The 18,252-nt window shown below is 44.9% G+C and overlaps 2 protein-coding genes across 10 annotated transcripts; one reads left to right on the top strand and one right to left on the bottom strand.

Annotated features, from left to right (window-relative positions):
- The first annotated feature begins 81 nt into the window (after positions 1 to 81).
- impdh1b (IMP (inosine 5'-monophosphate) dehydrogenase 1b) lies at positions 82 to 9,175 on the top strand. 9 transcript variants are annotated; one of them, XM_088405810.1, is made up of 16 exons: positions 82 to 341; positions 3,025 to 3,123; positions 3,237 to 3,305; positions 5,046 to 5,094; positions 5,750 to 5,851; positions 5,917 to 5,991; positions 6,094 to 6,300; positions 6,385 to 6,472; positions 6,545 to 6,744; positions 6,837 to 6,927; positions 7,061 to 7,156; positions 7,333 to 7,476; positions 7,557 to 7,701; positions 7,775 to 7,918; positions 7,992 to 8,075; positions 8,219 to 9,175. In XM_088405810.1, the coding sequence occupies exons 1-16, from the start codon at positions 199 to 201 to the stop codon at positions 8,238 to 8,240; spliced, it is 1,758 nt and encodes a 585-aa protein (XP_088261936.1). In that variant the 5' UTR covers positions 82 to 198; the 3' UTR covers positions 8,241 to 9,175. The 9 variants fall into 9 exon arrangements, with proteins under 9 accessions (XP_088261936.1, XP_088261937.1, XP_088261944.1 ...); XM_088405818.1 differs by having other exon boundaries at positions 110 to 341; positions 3,234 to 3,305; XM_088405814.1 differs by lacking the exon at positions 82 to 341 and adding an exon at positions 1,638 to 1,837 and having other exon boundaries at positions 3,234 to 3,305.
- Positions 9,176 to 9,222: 47 nt separating this feature from the next.
- Positions 9,223 to 17,529, bottom strand: prrt4b (proline rich transmembrane protein 4b). The gene is made up of 4 exons (XM_088407106.1): positions 17,389 to 17,529; positions 14,368 to 15,202; positions 13,010 to 13,096; positions 9,223 to 11,634 (listed from the first exon to the last, which is right to left on the bottom strand). The coding sequence occupies exons 2-4, from the start codon at positions 15,155 to 15,157 to the stop codon at positions 9,662 to 9,664; spliced, it is 2,850 nt and encodes a 949-aa protein (XP_088263232.1). The 5' UTR covers positions 15,158 to 15,202; positions 17,389 to 17,529; the 3' UTR covers positions 9,223 to 9,661.
- Between the last annotated feature and the right edge of the window lie 723 nt (positions 17,530 to 18,252).

The following is an 18,252-nucleotide window of genomic DNA, read 5'->3' on the forward strand; positions in this document are numbered from 1 at the left end:
GAGAGAATCTCCTTGGCAACGCCCCCCGCTGACACGCCTGTTGTCTCTCCTCAAGGCAGGTGCATCCTGTGAGTCCTCACCACATGGGAACATCTCCTGCTGCTGCCAGATAAGCATATTTGTCCAACAACTTTCAAGGTTGTTCTCGCATGTGGTAGCCTACTCTTCGCAAGGCACTGGGTCGAACTAGACACAGAGATGGACGTCTATGGGAGCCAACAGGTGGAGCGGAGGAAGATGATGGGAGACGCGCACGCCCGAGGAGAGCTTTACGTCCGGCACGAGACGGCGGCGCAGCGTTACAGCGCCACCCGCATCCAAGCCGGGTTGGGCCCGGAGAGGTAGGACGTCCCGATTGAAGGTTGAGCGGTACCCAAGCCCACTCCCGATAATAGCCGTTCTCTCTTAGTGCCTGACGTTAACAAAAACAAGACTTAGTGCAAGCTTTTTAAAAATAAGGCTCTCCTGGATCACTGCGGGGCAATCCCGGGAAAAGGAACCACTGAGCCGTACGGCCAATGACCCACTTTCAGCCATTCAAATCAAATCCCTCCCAGTCACCTAAGCCTCACTTTTATGACAAGATAGCTTCAAAATTTCCACATTTACTTGAGTGCAAGGATGTCAAACATAATGGCCAAATTGTACTTCTAGTTTCTGTCGGTATGGCCGTGAAGTCAAAATCAATTTTAACCCCTGGGTGTCCGGGAATTTTTCACAAGCCTGTCCTTATTATCATCAAACTTGGACATTATGGCGGGCAATCCAATTTTATGTTAAATAGCTAATGCGTTTAAAATTCCGGGTAAAAACATCAAATTTGTACATACATATTTAAAAATTGTACCAAAATAGCTTAGTAAGTGCTATGTATATATAGTATACATGTACACAATCAGAAAACATCATGAATAAAAAATATAGAAAGGATGTATTTACCTTTGAGTGGCGCTTGTTAGGGTAGCCTAGGCTAGGCTAGCTTCGTATTTCTTGATTATCTCCAGCTTCGTTTCCATATAAATCATCTTCTTACTTCTCTCTTTAACATCACTAGCAATCTTGGGACCCATGTCTATCCCTTTCAACTTTGAATTAAGCGGTAAAATGTACTATAAATACGGTTTTGTAACCACTCACAAGCGAACAAAGCGTCACCGTCCCGCCATTGCTCTTCTGCGCGCGTTGCCATAAAAGGAGGAATAATGAATGAAACTAACGTAAAGTGTGCATGCACAACATTTTTACGACGACCGAGTCAATATTTCTAACTATGCGGGAAACTGTCATTCAACAAAAAATACGTGCACCCTCAAACTTTTACTCACATTAAACATACACAGTAATTTTTCGAACTGTGTGAAATGTATTTTTGAATAATTTATAATAGAATACATAACAACAATATAACTATAAAAGTCGGTTAAAAAATAATAATAATAAAAAATATATATGTATATATCTATATATATCTATATATATCGTTTTTTTTCTCAGTTTTTTCTCCGTTTACATTTCTTGAAAAAATGAAACAGTTGAGAAATCAAGTCACGTGACTATCCGGTCGGTTCACATAGCAACGCAGAGGGGGGGGGGATAGTCCTTCCACGTGGACTTATGCGAACTTCGACGTTTGTGACGTCACTCGGGAACGGCGTGGCTAGCCGCTGCAGCATCAGCACGCGGGGATCTGAACACGCCTCCACGCAAAAAGGGGATGTAACGAGGCGGCGGCTGGTAGATATTCAACCCCCGAGTTTTGCCGTACTTATTTTTTTTTTGTAGAAAACTCACTTTTGGAGCCGCGGCTGACGTGTCTTGTTCCCATTTATTCCTCGAGGTAAACTCACGCCGACGTTAGCATGACTGTTAGCATCCTCGCTACACACGCATCGCGTTGAATTACAAAGCCCGGAGATCGCCTTGCATTTTTCGGGTTAAATCGGCGCTCATGTTAAAAGAAAACCTTATATTTTTTCCCTCGGGGAAAAAAAAAACGGTCAAGTTGACACCAGACAGCGGACATGCGCACATCGTAGCAAGTGTAGCATGGTGCTAATGCTAACGCTAACTACGGCTTTATATGCATCCCTGCGCGATCTGACCCCAAAAGTGGCTTCTCGTGCACTTTTAATTGTGAGAATGCAAAAATTCTTTCCGTGCAAATGACTGTCCATAAATGCATCGTAAGATTTCAACCCACTGCTATTTATGCAGTTTTGTTGTTTATTTAAATAATTATTTAGGACTGTCTGGCCATGTTATTGTGCACTCAAACGTCATTCTTGTTTTCAATAATTACTTTTCACCTTCTCAACAATTTTTAACATTATAAACGTGTAATAAGCGTCACCATACACTTTTACTCTATCAGAACGCAGAAATCCGTTTCAAATTACATCAAAATTATCGTTGCCTCCCTTGTCCGTGGAGCAATTTATTTCTAATTCCAGGCAAATGCATCGCCTATGAAGCAAAGAGTCCTGTCCGTCAAATCGGTCGGACATTGGAGCTATTTATAAACGTCATCTCTCATAATGTAGCCTTTTAAAGAACACGGATGCTAATGTTTGCTCGCTTGCAATGTAGGTCACCAAGCCATTAAATAAGCGTCAAGCTTGGCGTTTTTGTTTTTTTAAATTAAAACTCATGCAACTTTTTTTTTTTTAACCCTTGTTACGTTTGGCGACTGGACCACTGCCAAATTGGCATTTCCCTTTCATTTATCTTCTGGTCAAAACGAGTTTATTCTATATATGACATCATCAAGAGACAGTGTGTGCTTGGTTCTTTACAGACATGTATGCTTAATTGTTACCTGCTTCAAAATGTTTCTGCGGCTACCCAAAACCATTTCCAAGGGGTACATTGAAAGAATTGCTCTCTAATGAATGTTACATTTTAAGCCTGATTGAGTGTTTTGTGCAGGGATTTAGATACAGCCAATCTCAAGGAAAATGCATAAACATGTTTACTTAACGTTCAAAGAAAAAGTGCTTGTATAGTAATTACTTTATTCTGTTACAGCATGGCAGATTATTTAATCAGCGGCGGTACAGGCTACGTCCCTGAGGACGGTCTCTCCGCGCAGCAGCTCTTCTCCATCGGCGATGGCCTCACATACAAGTAAGACATCAACCTCTCCCCTCCTCCCTTCCGCCTCGCTTTGGAAAGGCACACACTTCCACGTGTGTCATCACTTAGCGCTTTGTAATGGCCAACACGTTCTGAACCAGCAGATGTGACCAACACTCGGACGGTCAAACGGCAGAAGAGCTATGCTCTAAAGGAGATGGGTTGACTTACAAGTGAGTAGAACAAGCCAGTTTGAAAATGTATACGAAATCATCATGATTGTCCTTATTCAATAAAATAAATAAATGAAAACGCTCCATGAGGTCAATCACACTGTGACGCCATGCTGAAAGAGAACCCACATTTTCTCAGGAATCAGTCGTCGTGGGATCAACAATGGACTGACAGTGGAACGTATTAATGCGGAACATATTGGACATATTCATGGAAAAAAAAATATCTCGAGTTCTGGAGAGGTCAGCAAATCAAATTAGACCTGGCTGTTCACTACAAAGTCATTCGATAGCAATAATATAAATAGCCGTTACATATGAGTACATTTTATCAAGCTAATGCTAGTGTGATTAACTCATTCAATGCCAGCTTAGGAAAAATGGACGTCTATAGCAGTCATTGACAATAAATGCCTTAGATGTTCTTCTAAATTAGTTCTTTGCAGTAAGTAATGCATTACTCTCCTTCGATACATGCCAGTGACGTGTAATAGAATAACTCATTCAATGCCAGCCCAGGAAAAATGGACGTCCGTAGCCGTTATTGGCAATGAATGAGTTAACATGTAGCTGTTAGCATTTTCCAAACAGTTAGACATGTTTCAATTTGGTTACAAAACAAGACAAAGAGCTAATTCTCTTCAGGTTAATATTTGTTAGGAGAAAAAATGGAAATTGAACTTGCTCGCAGAAAACAGGAGGAGCAACTAGCATGTAGCTACCATCACAATAACTTGACGCATTTTCAAGTCACATTTTACAACATTAGGCAAGTGATTGCAATTATACCCCCAACACTATTTCCCAAAACTGTGCATGGCAGCGCTTGATTGATTGGCTGATTTTTAAGGACGCGTTCCCCATTAGCGACCTAATGGTGCACATCACGGCCTCCTCCAAGGCAACTCACATGATGGCCCCAATTGAAATCATGTGAAGGGCAGGAAAGATCTTCAGGCTGAGTGCTTCCAAAAAGTGCGTGACATAGAGATTGTGCGTCAAATTCCAGCCGTCCCAGTCCAAAGTTGATTAGAAGGTCGCCAGCATGTGCTGTTGTATAATCTCAAAATGCAGCTTTGTGTCCCTTAATGACCTCCTAGAGAATGCTCTCTGGACTGAAAATCCCTTCATGTGTTGCCTGGTTGTTGGTTTTTTTTTTTTTTGCGCTCTATGCATATGACTACTGGCTTCTTGACTCCATACCACACTGTGAAATTTGAGGTTGTATGGATTTGGTTCACACATATCTATCACATCACACTGAATTCCTTAAATGGGCGAAAGGTTATATAACTTCCAAGATAGGAGAGCAGAATATATCAATATATCATCTTTTATTTCTTTATTTAATGAAATGCCATCATTGACAAACAAGTTACATTTTTTTGGTTTGTTTTGTTGGAGCTGAACTTTGCCTGGGTTGCTAATTGCAAACAGATGTTTTTCCGGGAATTCATGCTGGTTTCCACGCGGATGTATGTAGGCGTGGGGGACCTTGTAAACTGAAATACTATACAAGAATCAAGAAAGTTAAATACGACTAATTTAGTGTAAATCTCTTAACTACAATTGTATGTAAATAGCAAAAAAAACGCTGATTTTTAGGTACTTTGACATTTCTAATGAGACCTGTATTTATTTCTTTTGGGCGGGGGCATTTGGGCTATCACTACCATTCATGCTATGCCATGTTAGCATTTGACTTTCTCCTCATCGATGTGTTTTTTTGTTGTCTTTCAGTGACTTCCTGATTCTGCCCGGCTTCATCGATTTCACCTCAGATGAAGTGGTGAGTCCGTCGTCATATTGGTGAAAGCCCTATTTTCCTGTCTAGGCGCACTTCTACGGTGCCAAACCTCAGACCCGACTGCAAGACAAAAATAGCCTTGACCGAGGTGCCATAAAGCCCATGTGTGTGTGTGTGATGTGCAAATGTGTGTGTATCTTCACATATTCCCATCCCTTAGGTGGAATCTCACAGTTCAGTGCGTGCTCTTTAAATGGAAGTCTGAGGTGTTTTTTTTTTTTTCCTCCCCCTCTCCTTGTCTCCACCATGTGAGAAAAGCAGCTCGCTACTTCATTAGGGCAGATAAGAAATCAGTCATTCAACTTTCCCATGCGGCAGAAATTCTTTTGTTGTGTGGAAACATTCCCCTGTGTTATGAGAAGCAAGTAGCACTTCTCTGATTAAGTTTGCACATGGAAAAACACTAATTGACTCAGTTCGAAGGGGAATTGGCACACTCATGTGGCTGACGTGCGTAACACGCTTATTTCTATTTGAGTATTTTTTTATATACGTACATAAAACTGATACTAAATTTATTTAGTCTTTTTCAGCAGCAAATAGGTTAATATTTTGTCCATTCAGCTTGTCGTATAATTCTTTTGAATGAACTATACAAAGGTTTATGGAATATTAGTTGAAAATTTTCACTTGTCAGGATCTAACTTCGGCGCTGACCAAGAAGATCACATTGAAAGCCCCCCTCATTTCCTCACCCATGGACACTGTTACAGAGTCGGCAATGGCCATCGCAATGGCGGTAAGTTATTAGTGATAATTATCATTATCACATTTAAAAAAAAAAAAATCTTCTTGACTTTATAGCTAATGGGAGGCATTGGCTTCATCCACCACAACTGCACACCTGAATTCCAAGCCAATGAAGTCCGCAAGGTCAAGGTACAGTTGCGCTCCCCTGTTATCATCAACCCAGTTATTCTTCTTCCTTTTTTAAGTCTTTTTTTTGTATTCCTATTTTCATACATGTGATTAATATTTCAGAGATTTGAGCAAGGTTTTATCACGGACCCAGTGGTAATGAGCCCGCGCCAGACAGTCGGCGACGTGCTTGAGGCCAAAATGCGTCACGGCTTCTCGGGCATTCCGGTCACCGAGACGGGCAAAATGGGCGGAAAGCTTGTGGGCATCGTCACCTCCAGGGATATCGACTTCCTGTCGGAGAAGGACCACACCAAACCTCTGGCGGAGGTGTGTGCTGGGAATCTATACAATATCCTGCCCACGGATACATTTTGAATGCGAGAAATGAATTTTAATACTCTGCTGTTTCAGGCAATGACAAAGAGGGAGGAGCTGGTGGTCGCTCCGGCTGGTGTCACCTTAAAAGAAGCAAATGACATTCTGCAGCGCAGCAAAAAAGGTATTAACCTCTAATTTATTTATTTTTTTCCTCCACCCTCACTCATTTGTTGATGTTCTCAATGCAAACAAGGCAAGCTCCCCATCGTGAACGACAACGACGAGCTGGTGGCCATCATCGCCAGGACCGATCTGAAGAAGAACCGCGACTACCCCCTGGCCTCCAAAGACTCGCGCAAGCAGCTGCTGTGCGGCGCCGCCATCGGCACCCGCGAGGACGACAAGTACAGGCTGGACCTTTTGGTGCAGGCGGGTGTGGACGTGGTGGTTTTGGTGGGTCATTTTTACAACGCTTTTTTGAAAAAATTTGAAAGAAATTTATTGTCAAGTTAAAAAGCAACAACTTTTTTTTTTTTATCCTTTAGGACTCGTCACAAGGCAACTCAGTGTTTCAGATCAACATGATCAACTACATTAAGCAGAAATTTCCAGAATTGCAAGTGGTAGGAGGAAACGGTAAATCCATGGAGTCTTAGCTTTCAAATTCAAATATCACGTAGTCGCCATTTAAATGTTATTATCGCCGATTATTATTATTATGATGAAGTTTTCTACAGATGTGCTTTATTTCAATCCGTTTCCTCCTCAGTGGTTACAGCGGCACAAGCCAAAAATCTGATCGACGCCGGCGTGGACGCACTGCGGGTCGGCATGGGCTGCGGATCCATCTGCATCACGCAGGAAGGTACTGTCTCTACACCTTTGTTCTCTATGTGTCTTCTCACGGTTGCCCATGGTAACCGCAGCCCAGAGACATCTCATGGTCACACTGGTCATGCTACTGTCCGGGGTTGCCAGGGCGACGTCTGCACCGATTAGCGCCATCTGTCCTGTGAGTCACTGCTTTGTTTGTGCTTGCAGTTATGGCATGCGGGCGGCCTCAGGGGACCTCGGTGTACAAGGTGGCTGAGTACGCCCGGCGCTTTAGTGTGCCCGTCATCGCTGATGGAGGCATCCAGACTGTGGGACATGTGGTCAAGGCACTCTCACTGGGAGCGTCCACTGGTAAGAAATAGAGATAGAAATAGAGATTCTTTGTGAGATTTTGTCCTATTCCTAATAATTTCCCTCATTTTTCCCACCAGTCATGATGGGCTCACTGCTGGCAGCGACCACCGAGGCTCCCGGTGAGTACTTCTTCTCGGACGGCGTGCGTCTCAAAAAGTACCGCGGCATGGGTTCTCTGGATGCCATGGAGAAAAACACCAGCAGCCAGAAACGTTACTTCAGGTGCGCGTTAGCCACTTTGGCTTTCATTACAAGGGCGAGCCAGTGAAGTGACGTTATTTCTTTGCCGTAACAGCGAGGGCGACGCAGTAAAGGTGGCACAGGGCGTGTCAGGCTCCGTGCAGGACAAGGGTTCCATCCACAAGTTTGTACCGTACCTCATAGCCGGTATCCAACATGGCTGCCAAGATATCGGGGCCAAGAGTCTCTCAGTGCTTCGGTGAGGACAGCGTCCGTTTTTTTCCCACATAGAAGTCAACAGCAGTAGCTAAATGCATATTTTGTATTATCAGCTCCATGATGTACTCTGGAGAGCTCAAGTTTGAGAAGAGAACCATGTCAGCACAGGTGGAAGGAGGCGTCCATGGACTTCACTCGTAAGTAGATACTTCCTTCAACTTAACAAGCTTTGAGCATGCTTCTTGCTTAACTATTTACATTTAGTACGAAAAACATCATTGTCAAAAACGTAGCCTCGGGTGCATCACTAATTGTGTTTCCTCGCGTCTCACTTTGACAGTTACGAGAAACGTCTATACTGAGCTGCGGATGGGACACCATAACATACACACACGCAAAAAGTGACCAAATGTTTAGATGACGATAAAGCTCCCACCTCAGCCACCATCATGTCCACCTGTATCTCATCTCCACACCCGACTGTCCACGAAAATCAGGTGTGCGGGCTGGGCAATAGGGGAGAGCGCTTTGCACGCAAAAAGCGGCACATCAGGGTTTCCATATATCCCCCCACGACACATTCTAGTCACACTTTGTGGTACTACGTTCGTTGTGGTGTTTTTCACTTTTGCGGGGTTAGTTCTTGTTTACTTTGGAGCCTCGGGTGCCGCCTACAATCAGCACAGCCGCCTCCGCTCATTCATAAGCCCAAATATCACACAACGGGACCAAAAACTGAATATAATCAGGTATGTTTCCACCAATTAGCTTATGTAAAAGCTGTACAATCTCTTCTGTGCTTCGGATAGAGCAATGAAGGGTTTTTGATATGCATGTTCTTTTTCCACAAGCCCAACGCGGTTGTATTTTTATTCCGCTTTGTAATAACTGCATACGTACTGCCAAAAGTATTTATACGTGCATTTTTTTGGGGGGGGGGACTTCAAAAGTCAAATCTTGTGCTAACAAAACAACCAGCCTGTTACCTTGTGGTCTGCTCATTTCTGCATTTTTTTTTCTTCCTAACAACTTAGATTTGCTTGACTGATGGTCTTGTAATGTAAAGTATTTTTTGGGGGGAGGGACAAAAATAAAAAAAGCTTAAAGTTATCCTACATACAACTTACTTTCAAATGTTTTTATTGCTTTTTTAATTTTTTTTATCCTGATTGGAGAAGACTAGGTTTAGGAGGGTTTTTTTTGTTTTTTTTGAGACCACCTGTTTAAAAAGCACTCTACATAGGGGGAGCTGCTTTACTTTTTGTTTTGGTGAAGCAAATAAAGAAGTTATACTGTTCTCGTCTGCTGTTGTCTTATTACAAAACAAAATCGCAGTCATTTGTTTACAAATCAACTTTATTAAACTGTATAAATTAGTATGCAGTAGGTTGCAGTCCATGTAGAAATGTTTAAGAGAATGGCCAGCAGAGGACACCACTTGCTCACATATCCTTGGTAGGTTCTTGTTCAAGATGAAATGAACTTCAATAGTATTTTTTTAAGTGCTAAGTAATACACAAATGCTGTAAAACAATCTGTCGTAGCCAACAATTGATAAGATAGTTGTTATTTTGGCTATTATCCTCTACAGATTTACTAGGCAGAAAAAGTGTGAATCCCAGTGTTTTTGGCACGTAAACCCGCATAGACATTCACAAATGGCCATTTAAGGACATTGCTCCCGAATGTATTATTTAACAGCATTAATTTACCATGCAATTGTAAAGCAGCTGTCAAACAAAAACCCTTAGTTATCCCGATGAAGTCCACAAATCTGTGTCCATTACAAATCAATGGTCTCGCTGCAGATGCTGAGCGCATCGATTTGTCGGCAAGCGCTCATAAACTCCTCCTGGACCGATCGGTCCGCCTCGGACGACATATCCAGGTCCAGGCTCTCCTCCGAGGCGGCGCCCAGCGTTTGGTAATCCCTCTGAGGATGGCTCTGCTGCCGAACGTCCGGACTTGGACAGAGGACCAGTGAAGAGTCCCCGATGGACGCTCGATACGGAGAGCTGGACAAGGAGCTCCCCCTCCAGCGCTCGGGAGACGAGCAGCTAGAAGAGGACTGTGATTGACATGGAGGACCCTGGACCATAATCTCTCCTGCTTTTGAAGTTACGTTTGCACAAGAAGAGGTCCGGTAAAGGCCGCAGTCGTCTGAGAGAGGATTACAGAGACTGGGGAGTGCACAGTGGTTGTTTACAGATAAGTTGCTGCTCTCTTTGAGCTTGGTTGTGCTGAAGAGACTCATGGGAAAAAGAGCATCCCCGAATAGGGCCTCATCGATGCTGCGACGTAGGTTGATAGGCGAGGGCGGCCTCAGGTCTGTCGTGGAGTCACTTGTGAAGGAGGATCCGCCTGATGGCTCTCCACCAACTCCGTTTCCAAATTTCTGTGCTTCCTTCATGTCCGAATCAACTTCAAGGTCTCGATAGGCCAGCGCCCTGTTGCTGTGGTACATTAAGTCCAACCCGTTTAGACTGCTTGACAGCCTCTGGTCCATGAGAGTGTAGAGAGGAAGGCTCTCTGTCTCGCCGAGGCCAACCGCGTCCACGATGACGAGTTTCTCCTGCTGCCCTAAACTCCATTGGCAGGTCCCTGGCAGGATTGGCGCTTTGGATGCCAGCAGTTCGGTCCAACAGCTTCCGGCGGATGGTAGCTGGTCGGCGCAGTAGACCGGTTGTGCCACAACCAGTGCCAAGGTGAGGCAAACCCCCAGTTCACACAGTCTACAGCTGAAATGAAAAGCCCACCAGCACCACGGGCGGAAGACCTCCTCTCCCCCGGTGACACCCGTTGCATTGAGCATCGCGTACAGCTGCAGCCCAGCGCAGGCTAAGCAAAACAGCGCGGAAAGGCAGACCGTTAGAGCCGCGCGGTCCCAATCGCGGCTCTCGGCGAAGGGGCAGCGGTTGTATCGCTCGGCCGGGGTCGGGGAAGTGTTGTTCAGGTGGTAGATGTGCTTGGAATCTGCTCGCACGTAAACGTAGAACACAAAATAAGCAGAGGACAGGAAGGTGGCAAGGCCGACAAAGGCTCCACGGGAAACGAGTGACAGGAACAGGCAAAGCGGAGGTTTCTGCTGGGAGAACTTCAGCAGGGTCCCCGGAACAAAGGCGGCAACAAAGTGCAAGGTGACCAAACAGGCCAAGAAGCATGGTCTTTGGAAGGCAGAATATGACAGTTGCATCCTGGAGCGCATGGATAGCAGAAGGAAAACCAAGCCGAATGCGGCCGTCAGGCAAGGGAACGGCGCCTCATAGAGCATCAGCGAGGCCTCGCTGGAGGGCAAGCGGTCCTGGTGGCCGTACGCGTCGTACAAGAGGGAGAAAGATCTGGTGCCTCCGGCGGCCAGTAAAAACAGGCTGACCAGAGCAAAGTATCCACAACCGGATGGACAGCGCAGTGGCAAGCAAAGAAGATTGAGTGCCGAGGCTAACGTTAGCATGGCAAAGACACAACCGGCGCCATACACATGAGCCTCCCAGGCCAGACCCCAGGCCGCCATTGCACTCTTCCAATCCGTGTATAACGGAACCAACATGAGCGGAGACGAGAACGCCCAAGGATTGCTCGACTGGTTCGCGCTTGCGTTGTTTTGCGCCGGCTTCATTTCCGATGATGTCGTCGATTCCCAGTCGTCTGAGTGGTTGCAGCCGCTTGAGTGTTCTAAATTGCAGTCTGGAAGCAAGGTGACAGGGTTTGACATCCAGGTCTCTGTTTGAAGGTTTTGTGAACTTTCTGCTGTAGTATCTAAAACAAAACAGAAAAAGCCTCTTGGTATCGTCTCAGAATGAATGCCATATTTAGTCGGTCTTGGAAAAGACTGTTCAAGACTACTATTATTACAACGGAAATGTCAAGATGGAGGAATTACAACACGCCTGGCTGAGAGCACGATGCAGCAGTTGGATTTTATTGGTTTGTTGTTCAAGCATAGGCATCCTCGACAATGTTTTTTTGCCTGATTAAAAACATGTCCTGAATGTTAAGTGCCGCTGTGATGTCATCCCGTCAGACCAGAGGGTAAGAAAAAAAAACATTGATAAAGGAGGTGTGGCTCAGAAACGCGTCGGTCTGTGTGTTTTCTTTCCAGGGTAAACGGGATGCCGCCCTAGGGAGGCGTGTGTTGGAAAATCCAGTCAGGTTTTCCACGTGGTTCCAAGGTCTATTCACTCACGTCAATGCTGACAGTCTAGTCCGGGTCTGTTGGACCGCAGAGCAAGGACAGATCGCAAAATTTAGGTTCCGCTGTGTGCCGCTAGTTCATGTGACACATTCCTGTGGGAACGACTTGGTCACATCTGCAGCGCTAAAAAATCCAACGACAGATCGCCGTATCCTTTTTAGGATTTAATTTTCCCCAGCTGTTCCAAATCCACCTGCTGAGGCCTCTCGAGGCAATTAAACCGTCCATACTTTTGGTGGAAGAATGACCTTCGCACAATGAGCTCATCAACAGGATCAGCCTGACTAAAACAAGTGACACATTTAAATCATCTATTTTTGGAGAAATCACTTTTGCTATTCCGGAGTGAGCGGCAGAAGAAGTGGGTTACAGCTGCTCCGGCGAACTGGGTCACATATTTCACCGGAGATCGATTTCCATCACGAGATGTACATATAGTAACCCGTCAAAGAAACAGCGAGACAATAATGTCAGCGGCAATTTTATGAGTCAGTACTTCCTCCGTGTATATTATTTACAGCGGCAGTTATCAAATGACGGTACGTGAGAATTTAACAGGGTTTCTGCATGTGTACTTTAATGCCAGGTTTTGAACAGTATGTTTTCAAACCAAGAGTAAATCATTTGAATACCAGACGACTTATAGCCGAACATCGTAAGCATTTATATTATATTGCCATTAATTCCCGCACATGAGCAAAAAATAAAACCGATGATGTTACGCGATTTAACTCCAAGAGAAGAAAATGTGCCGAGAGATACCACTACAAATGTAGTTAATTTTATACATGCATTTATTCTTGAACCAAATACCTAAGCCATCTTAAGTATTTTTGGTAAAAAAAAAATATTATAGTGGTAAATGAAACTGTTTTCATTAGATTGTATGAAAGCACATGCAGTTTGAGGGATGGGGAAGGAGCGTAAAGCATAGCTCACCGGTTTCTCCTAGTAGAGACGTTGTTAGTGGCGATGAAACGTCTGTCGTATAGTCATCAGGGGCCACACCTGCCTGATGCGCTTTAGCTGCGAAGAAACGAGCGGTTTAAGCTCTGGATGGCTTTAGAGTGAAATGACACACACACAGGGTAATAGTTTAACACTACACTGCACTTGGAGTTGAAGGACTGCGTATCTTAACCCAGTTCTGTCAAATGGGTCAGCCTGGACTCCACTTTTATGCAGCCATTCATCCATGGCACTTTTATGTGGATCTCCATAGCCTAATTATATTGACGAGAGCGTGCTGTGATTTTACCATTTTCAACCATCTAGAAACCAAAGACTACATTTTGTAACAATAACAATACGAGTGCAATGCTTGTACTGTTAGCATCCCCTTGTCATTTTAAGCACCGTTATATGACAGTTTTCCATGTCAAAAACGATTCAGCTTTCAAAGCAGCTTGTCGGGATTTCTCCAAAGATGACAAAAGGGGGAAAAAAAAAGGGGAAGGATGGGAGGAGCTGGAGCATGTTCAGCGTACGGTCCCAGCGGAGCTGTGGATGATTTTGCTGAGTGTGCGCTCGGAATACTGATACGCTGCTGTATGAGGGGTGTGTGGTCCCCTCCCAGTCGCCATATTGTACACAAGCGGAACATGGAGCGTCACTGCGGTTTGGTATCGCCGCGGCAATCACGCCATGTGACAAATGCATCCTACTGTTGCGAGATCAGATGTTAACACCCCTGGTGTGGGTCCAGTTTTATTGTCGGGGACAGCGATGGATTGATTATGCGTCAATCGCTGGATCCACCATTTGGTCGGTTGGTCGAAAATCACACCGCCAAGCGATTTGAGCAAATCTCAAGGGAGCTCAACTTCCCCTTCCCCCGCAGGCTTGGATTAATCAACTGATCTGTTTTCGAACTAACCTTCTAACCCGACATGATTGATGCGTCTGCACCTGGAGGAGGGTCTTATCCTGGTTATTAAGCATAAGATAGCATCTCTGCCGATGGGGGATGGGCTATGGAGGGAGTTTGCTTCCTCAATTTGATTTTAGTCTTTAAAAGCAAAACATTTTTATGAATTTTAATTTTCTACTTGTTGACTGTATCACTGCAGTTTTATTTTCAAACTAGGAGCAAATGCATTGGAATATGAGGCGAAATTTTCAACTCAGTTGTAAAACAACGTGAGCCTTTAAGTTTCATCCTGATGTCAGCAGTGACTTATTGCAAAAATATATTTTTGAAACTGAATTTTAAGGATACAATCATCAAGTATTTTCGGTATTCCAATATCCTTAAAGAAAATTTTGTTTGAAGATTAAAAAAAATGGCGTTAGTTTACCATCTAATTTAGGGGTAGTAACCTTTCCGCTGGTAGTGGCAATGCGGGTTGTGAGGATTTTCAAACTGGGGTTCTGAGTGGGCTGACTTTCAGAGGCGTCTTGTGCTTTCGTCAACGTAGTCAAGGCTGAGGGTTGTGTTTCCATTCCAGGGTGTGTTGTTGTCTCGTCAGAAGGTACTGTGATTACTGGTGCTATCGGTGTAGATGGCTTATCGGAAAACCCGTTGTCCTTTGGTAGGTGCTGCACTGTTAGTGCTTGTGTCGTGTCCCAAGGCGGGTGTCTATGCGTCCCGTTTTGTTCCAGCGTGCTTGAGCTAGTGGGATTTTGGGTATTTCTGATATGTGTTGCAGGGACTGCAACAAGAGTCCCATTGTCGCTTCTGCCGTGCGGAGAATGCGATGTTCCTGCAGGAAGACTTTCCGTCCTTATCTCGGTCACGGCGCTTAGGAACTGAGTGGAGCCGGTGGGAAGCGCGGGGGCCTCGGATTCGATCCCATCTCCAGACCCGGATTGATCGATTGGGTCTGGCAGCTCTTGGCCGGTTGCGTTCACCTCTGCAGGCTCGCTTTTACCCTCAGCAGGATAAAGAGGCAAACGAAACGGCAGCGAAGGAAAGGACGGGAGTTTGGGCAGGCTCAGGGTCCACCAGGAAGATCCAGGTTTCTCCTGGGGTGGGTTTTCTCTGGAAGGCGTTGGTCCCCAGAGCCCCTCTTCGTCAGCTGAGGCCTGCTTGTGAACCAGGAGAAGACACCAGAAGCACAAAGCCAAAATCCGGTGGGGGCGAAGCATGCTGCCGTCAGTGCCTTGCCAATGGGTTACATGTTGGGAAATAACCTGGAAAACAAGAAAAAGCAGGACAGGGTCTGAGACAAATGTTTTTTGGAAGGCCAGATCAAGCTGTTTCCCAGCCTGTCGGAGCAACTGATGGACTTAACAGGTCCAAAGGCTTTCACCCGCCGAAAACCACTGAAGTAATTCAAACCCCTTCAATTAGTGGTTTCCTCTTCGATGCTAAGGTCATTATTTACATTATGCTGCGTTACCTTCTCAGACTTACATTAAATATAGCGGGAGGAAGTTTGTCCTGCTCAAGAATAGGCTAAGGAACCTCCTTTTTCTTTGCCGCTTGAAAGTCACTGGACTGTTGCCTCAGTGAAAAGATGAGGGGACCAAAGGAATTTCCCCCCTGTGAGAACAACAACCTGTAGCCCCCCCCCCAACCCCCTGGCTCACCCTTTCTCTTGCTACCACCCTGCTGGCTCTAAATCTCTAGTGTGTTTATACACTCGCGTGGAGGAGAAAACGCCAATATTCCAAAACAAAATTAATTCCCCATTAGAACAGCGAGAAGTCTTTAATCCGGTCTGCAGCATGACTGCCGAGAAAGGCTGGGGCGGGGGGGTTAAACTCGCGCTTCCCACACACTCCCTACTTTTAGATGTTCATCTGGACAACATTAAAGCTAACGTGGATGTATTTGGGCGCATGTTTGAGCATGCAAGCAGTCCACCACCTACACACTTGGGAAGATTTTCATGCGTGCAAAGATCGTACCCATGAACGTCTGGGGGCGTCTTGCTATTTTGCGCCCACGCTCACTGTTCTCTGCTGCGCCCACACAAAACAGACTTTTGAATGTTATATTGAAGACGATAGCAGGAAAGATGTCATTTTCACTTGTTTTTGGACAAATTATCTTTTCATTATCTATTATTTACACGCTGGAGACCATCTATTATTTATTTGTCTCATATTTCACGTGACAGTATCACTTTCACTCTGCACCACCTCGCTTGCGTGTGTGGTAAAAGGAAACTCAAACTAAATTCTTTCATTTGGAGATTTCTCATTACAGTCGACCCCCGGGGTACGACATCCCTGCCTTACGTTCTTTTCAGTTTACGACGTGATCTGCGACATTTTTTCGTCCCCTCTATTTTTCCCGCTTTACGATAAAAACAACTGTCAGGGCCCTTGTTTTTTTTTTTCTCTTTTCGCATGCTTATTTTCAAGCTCTGCAGGAGCTTGTTTGTTTTTTTGTCTATTTCTTGCTCCCCTGTAAAATTTGTCAGTTCAAACACCCCAAATGTTTTGATAATTCTTAGATATAAACACTCCAAAATAGCAGCAAGCTATTTGGCTAGCGACCAAGAACCCCCAAACAAACATCACAGTGTGCCATTATCCGGCCTTTTAACTTGTCACATCAACCAATACTACCTCCTAAATCAAGACATTGTCTGCTGTGACAGGCAGCAGAGCAAATGGAAAGGAGCCATAAAAAAAGCAAGGCAAGTGAGAATTTACTGGTCTTCCTTCCATTATGGTGTAATGCTGGTCAACCGAGCAGAGCGGAGGCAGAAGAAAGACGGCGGAGGGTTCAAGCGAGACATCATTGACATGCCGTTGTTGCATTCTCAGTCCTGGAGAGTCAACTGTGCGGTCCTTTGCCTGATTGTCTTTTACGTTTGCAGTTGGGGTGGCTTTCATTAAGTGTGCAAACACGCCGTCTGACTTTCCAATCTGCGCGGCTCAACCATCTAAATGAAGCCGAGCGGAGTCTTTCACAAACAAGCGCCACTGCAATGATCATAAAATAGTTGATAAAGCTCTCAGGAATGAAGGTTATCACCCTTTTTACAAAACTTGTCACGAATAATTGGCGCTCGTCATTGACAGTGACCCGCGCGCTCCTCCCGAAATAGCCGGTAGTGCACCGTCATGCGTTATCGCAGTCGTGTGGCGCTTAAAGCCCAGTGAAAGAAGATTAATTCCCTAAGTGTCCTAATCTGGCGCTCACACCATCCCGCAGCACCTTTTTCAAAATCCCCAAACCTGTTGATCTTCCTCCAAATCTGTCCCATCATGGCGAAAACATACCCCAGCGGACTCTCCCCAGACGCCGGGATGCTAATCCTAGGATTTTCAGCACCTTTCGTGCTGACAAGCGCGTTCTTCAACGGGTCATCACCATGCAACTAGCCAATCATGTCCGAGTTCCATAGATTTAAGTGGTTCACCTGCAGATGTTCGGGATGAGCTGCAGAATTCCCAAGCACCTTCCAAGCGTGTTAGCGTGCGCCATGCAGGAGAGGCGCCGTCGTCGTGTGTCGGCGTTTGTCCTGCTGCGTGGACTTGTAACCTCCCTCCCTCTCTCGCTCTCTCTTCCTCTCTCCCGCCATTCTCAACCCCTCCCCTCTCTCTCGTTCACCACATGGTAAGGACGCTCGGTCACACCTCAGCGAGCAAATTGTTCATTTGCTGAAGGTTGTTTTGGCGGTGAGAAATGTTGATATTGTTTGATATTATTTTAGTAAACATACAAACACATTGCAGTTAATTCATATATACAATCGTAATTACATAAATAAAAGCATATATACTGTGTACTGGATATCAAATTTACACATCAAAATTTTCACCCCAAATTTGATATATTCTCTTATTCAATTTAGACATATATATTTTTTAATAATATATTTTAAAACTCTTTGAGCACAGCCATTGATTGACCTCTTTTCAGTTCTGTTTCATAGATTTTCCATAAATTGAAACCTCGAACACACATTTGCTTGCTGGTGGCGCGCAAAAAAAACAACAATAAGCCGCACTGAACTATAAGCCGCAGGGCTAAAATCATGAAGAAAAAGTGGTGGCTTATTGTCCAAAAAAATACAGTAATTTTGTGTACAAGTACACGATCTAGCCAAGTACCCGTTTTGCACCTTGCCACATATTCCTGTCTTATCATTTGGCTGCGGAATCTCCTTGCTGATTTTAGGAACTTGTTGTCCTCGCTCCAGTCCGACTGGCGTCCTCAAGACATGCAATCTCTTGAGGGCGTACAAAGTGTGTGTGCATATGTGTGTACATCCTGCTTTTGC

This window comes from Hippichthys cyanospilos, chromosome 22 (genome assembly GCF_059441005.1).
Source record: "Hippichthys cyanospilos isolate Australia breed blue-spotted pipefish chromosome 22, RoL_Hcya_1.0, whole genome shotgun sequence".
Classification (NCBI taxonomy): Eukaryota; Metazoa; Chordata; class Actinopteri; order Syngnathiformes; family Syngnathidae; genus Hippichthys; species Hippichthys cyanospilos.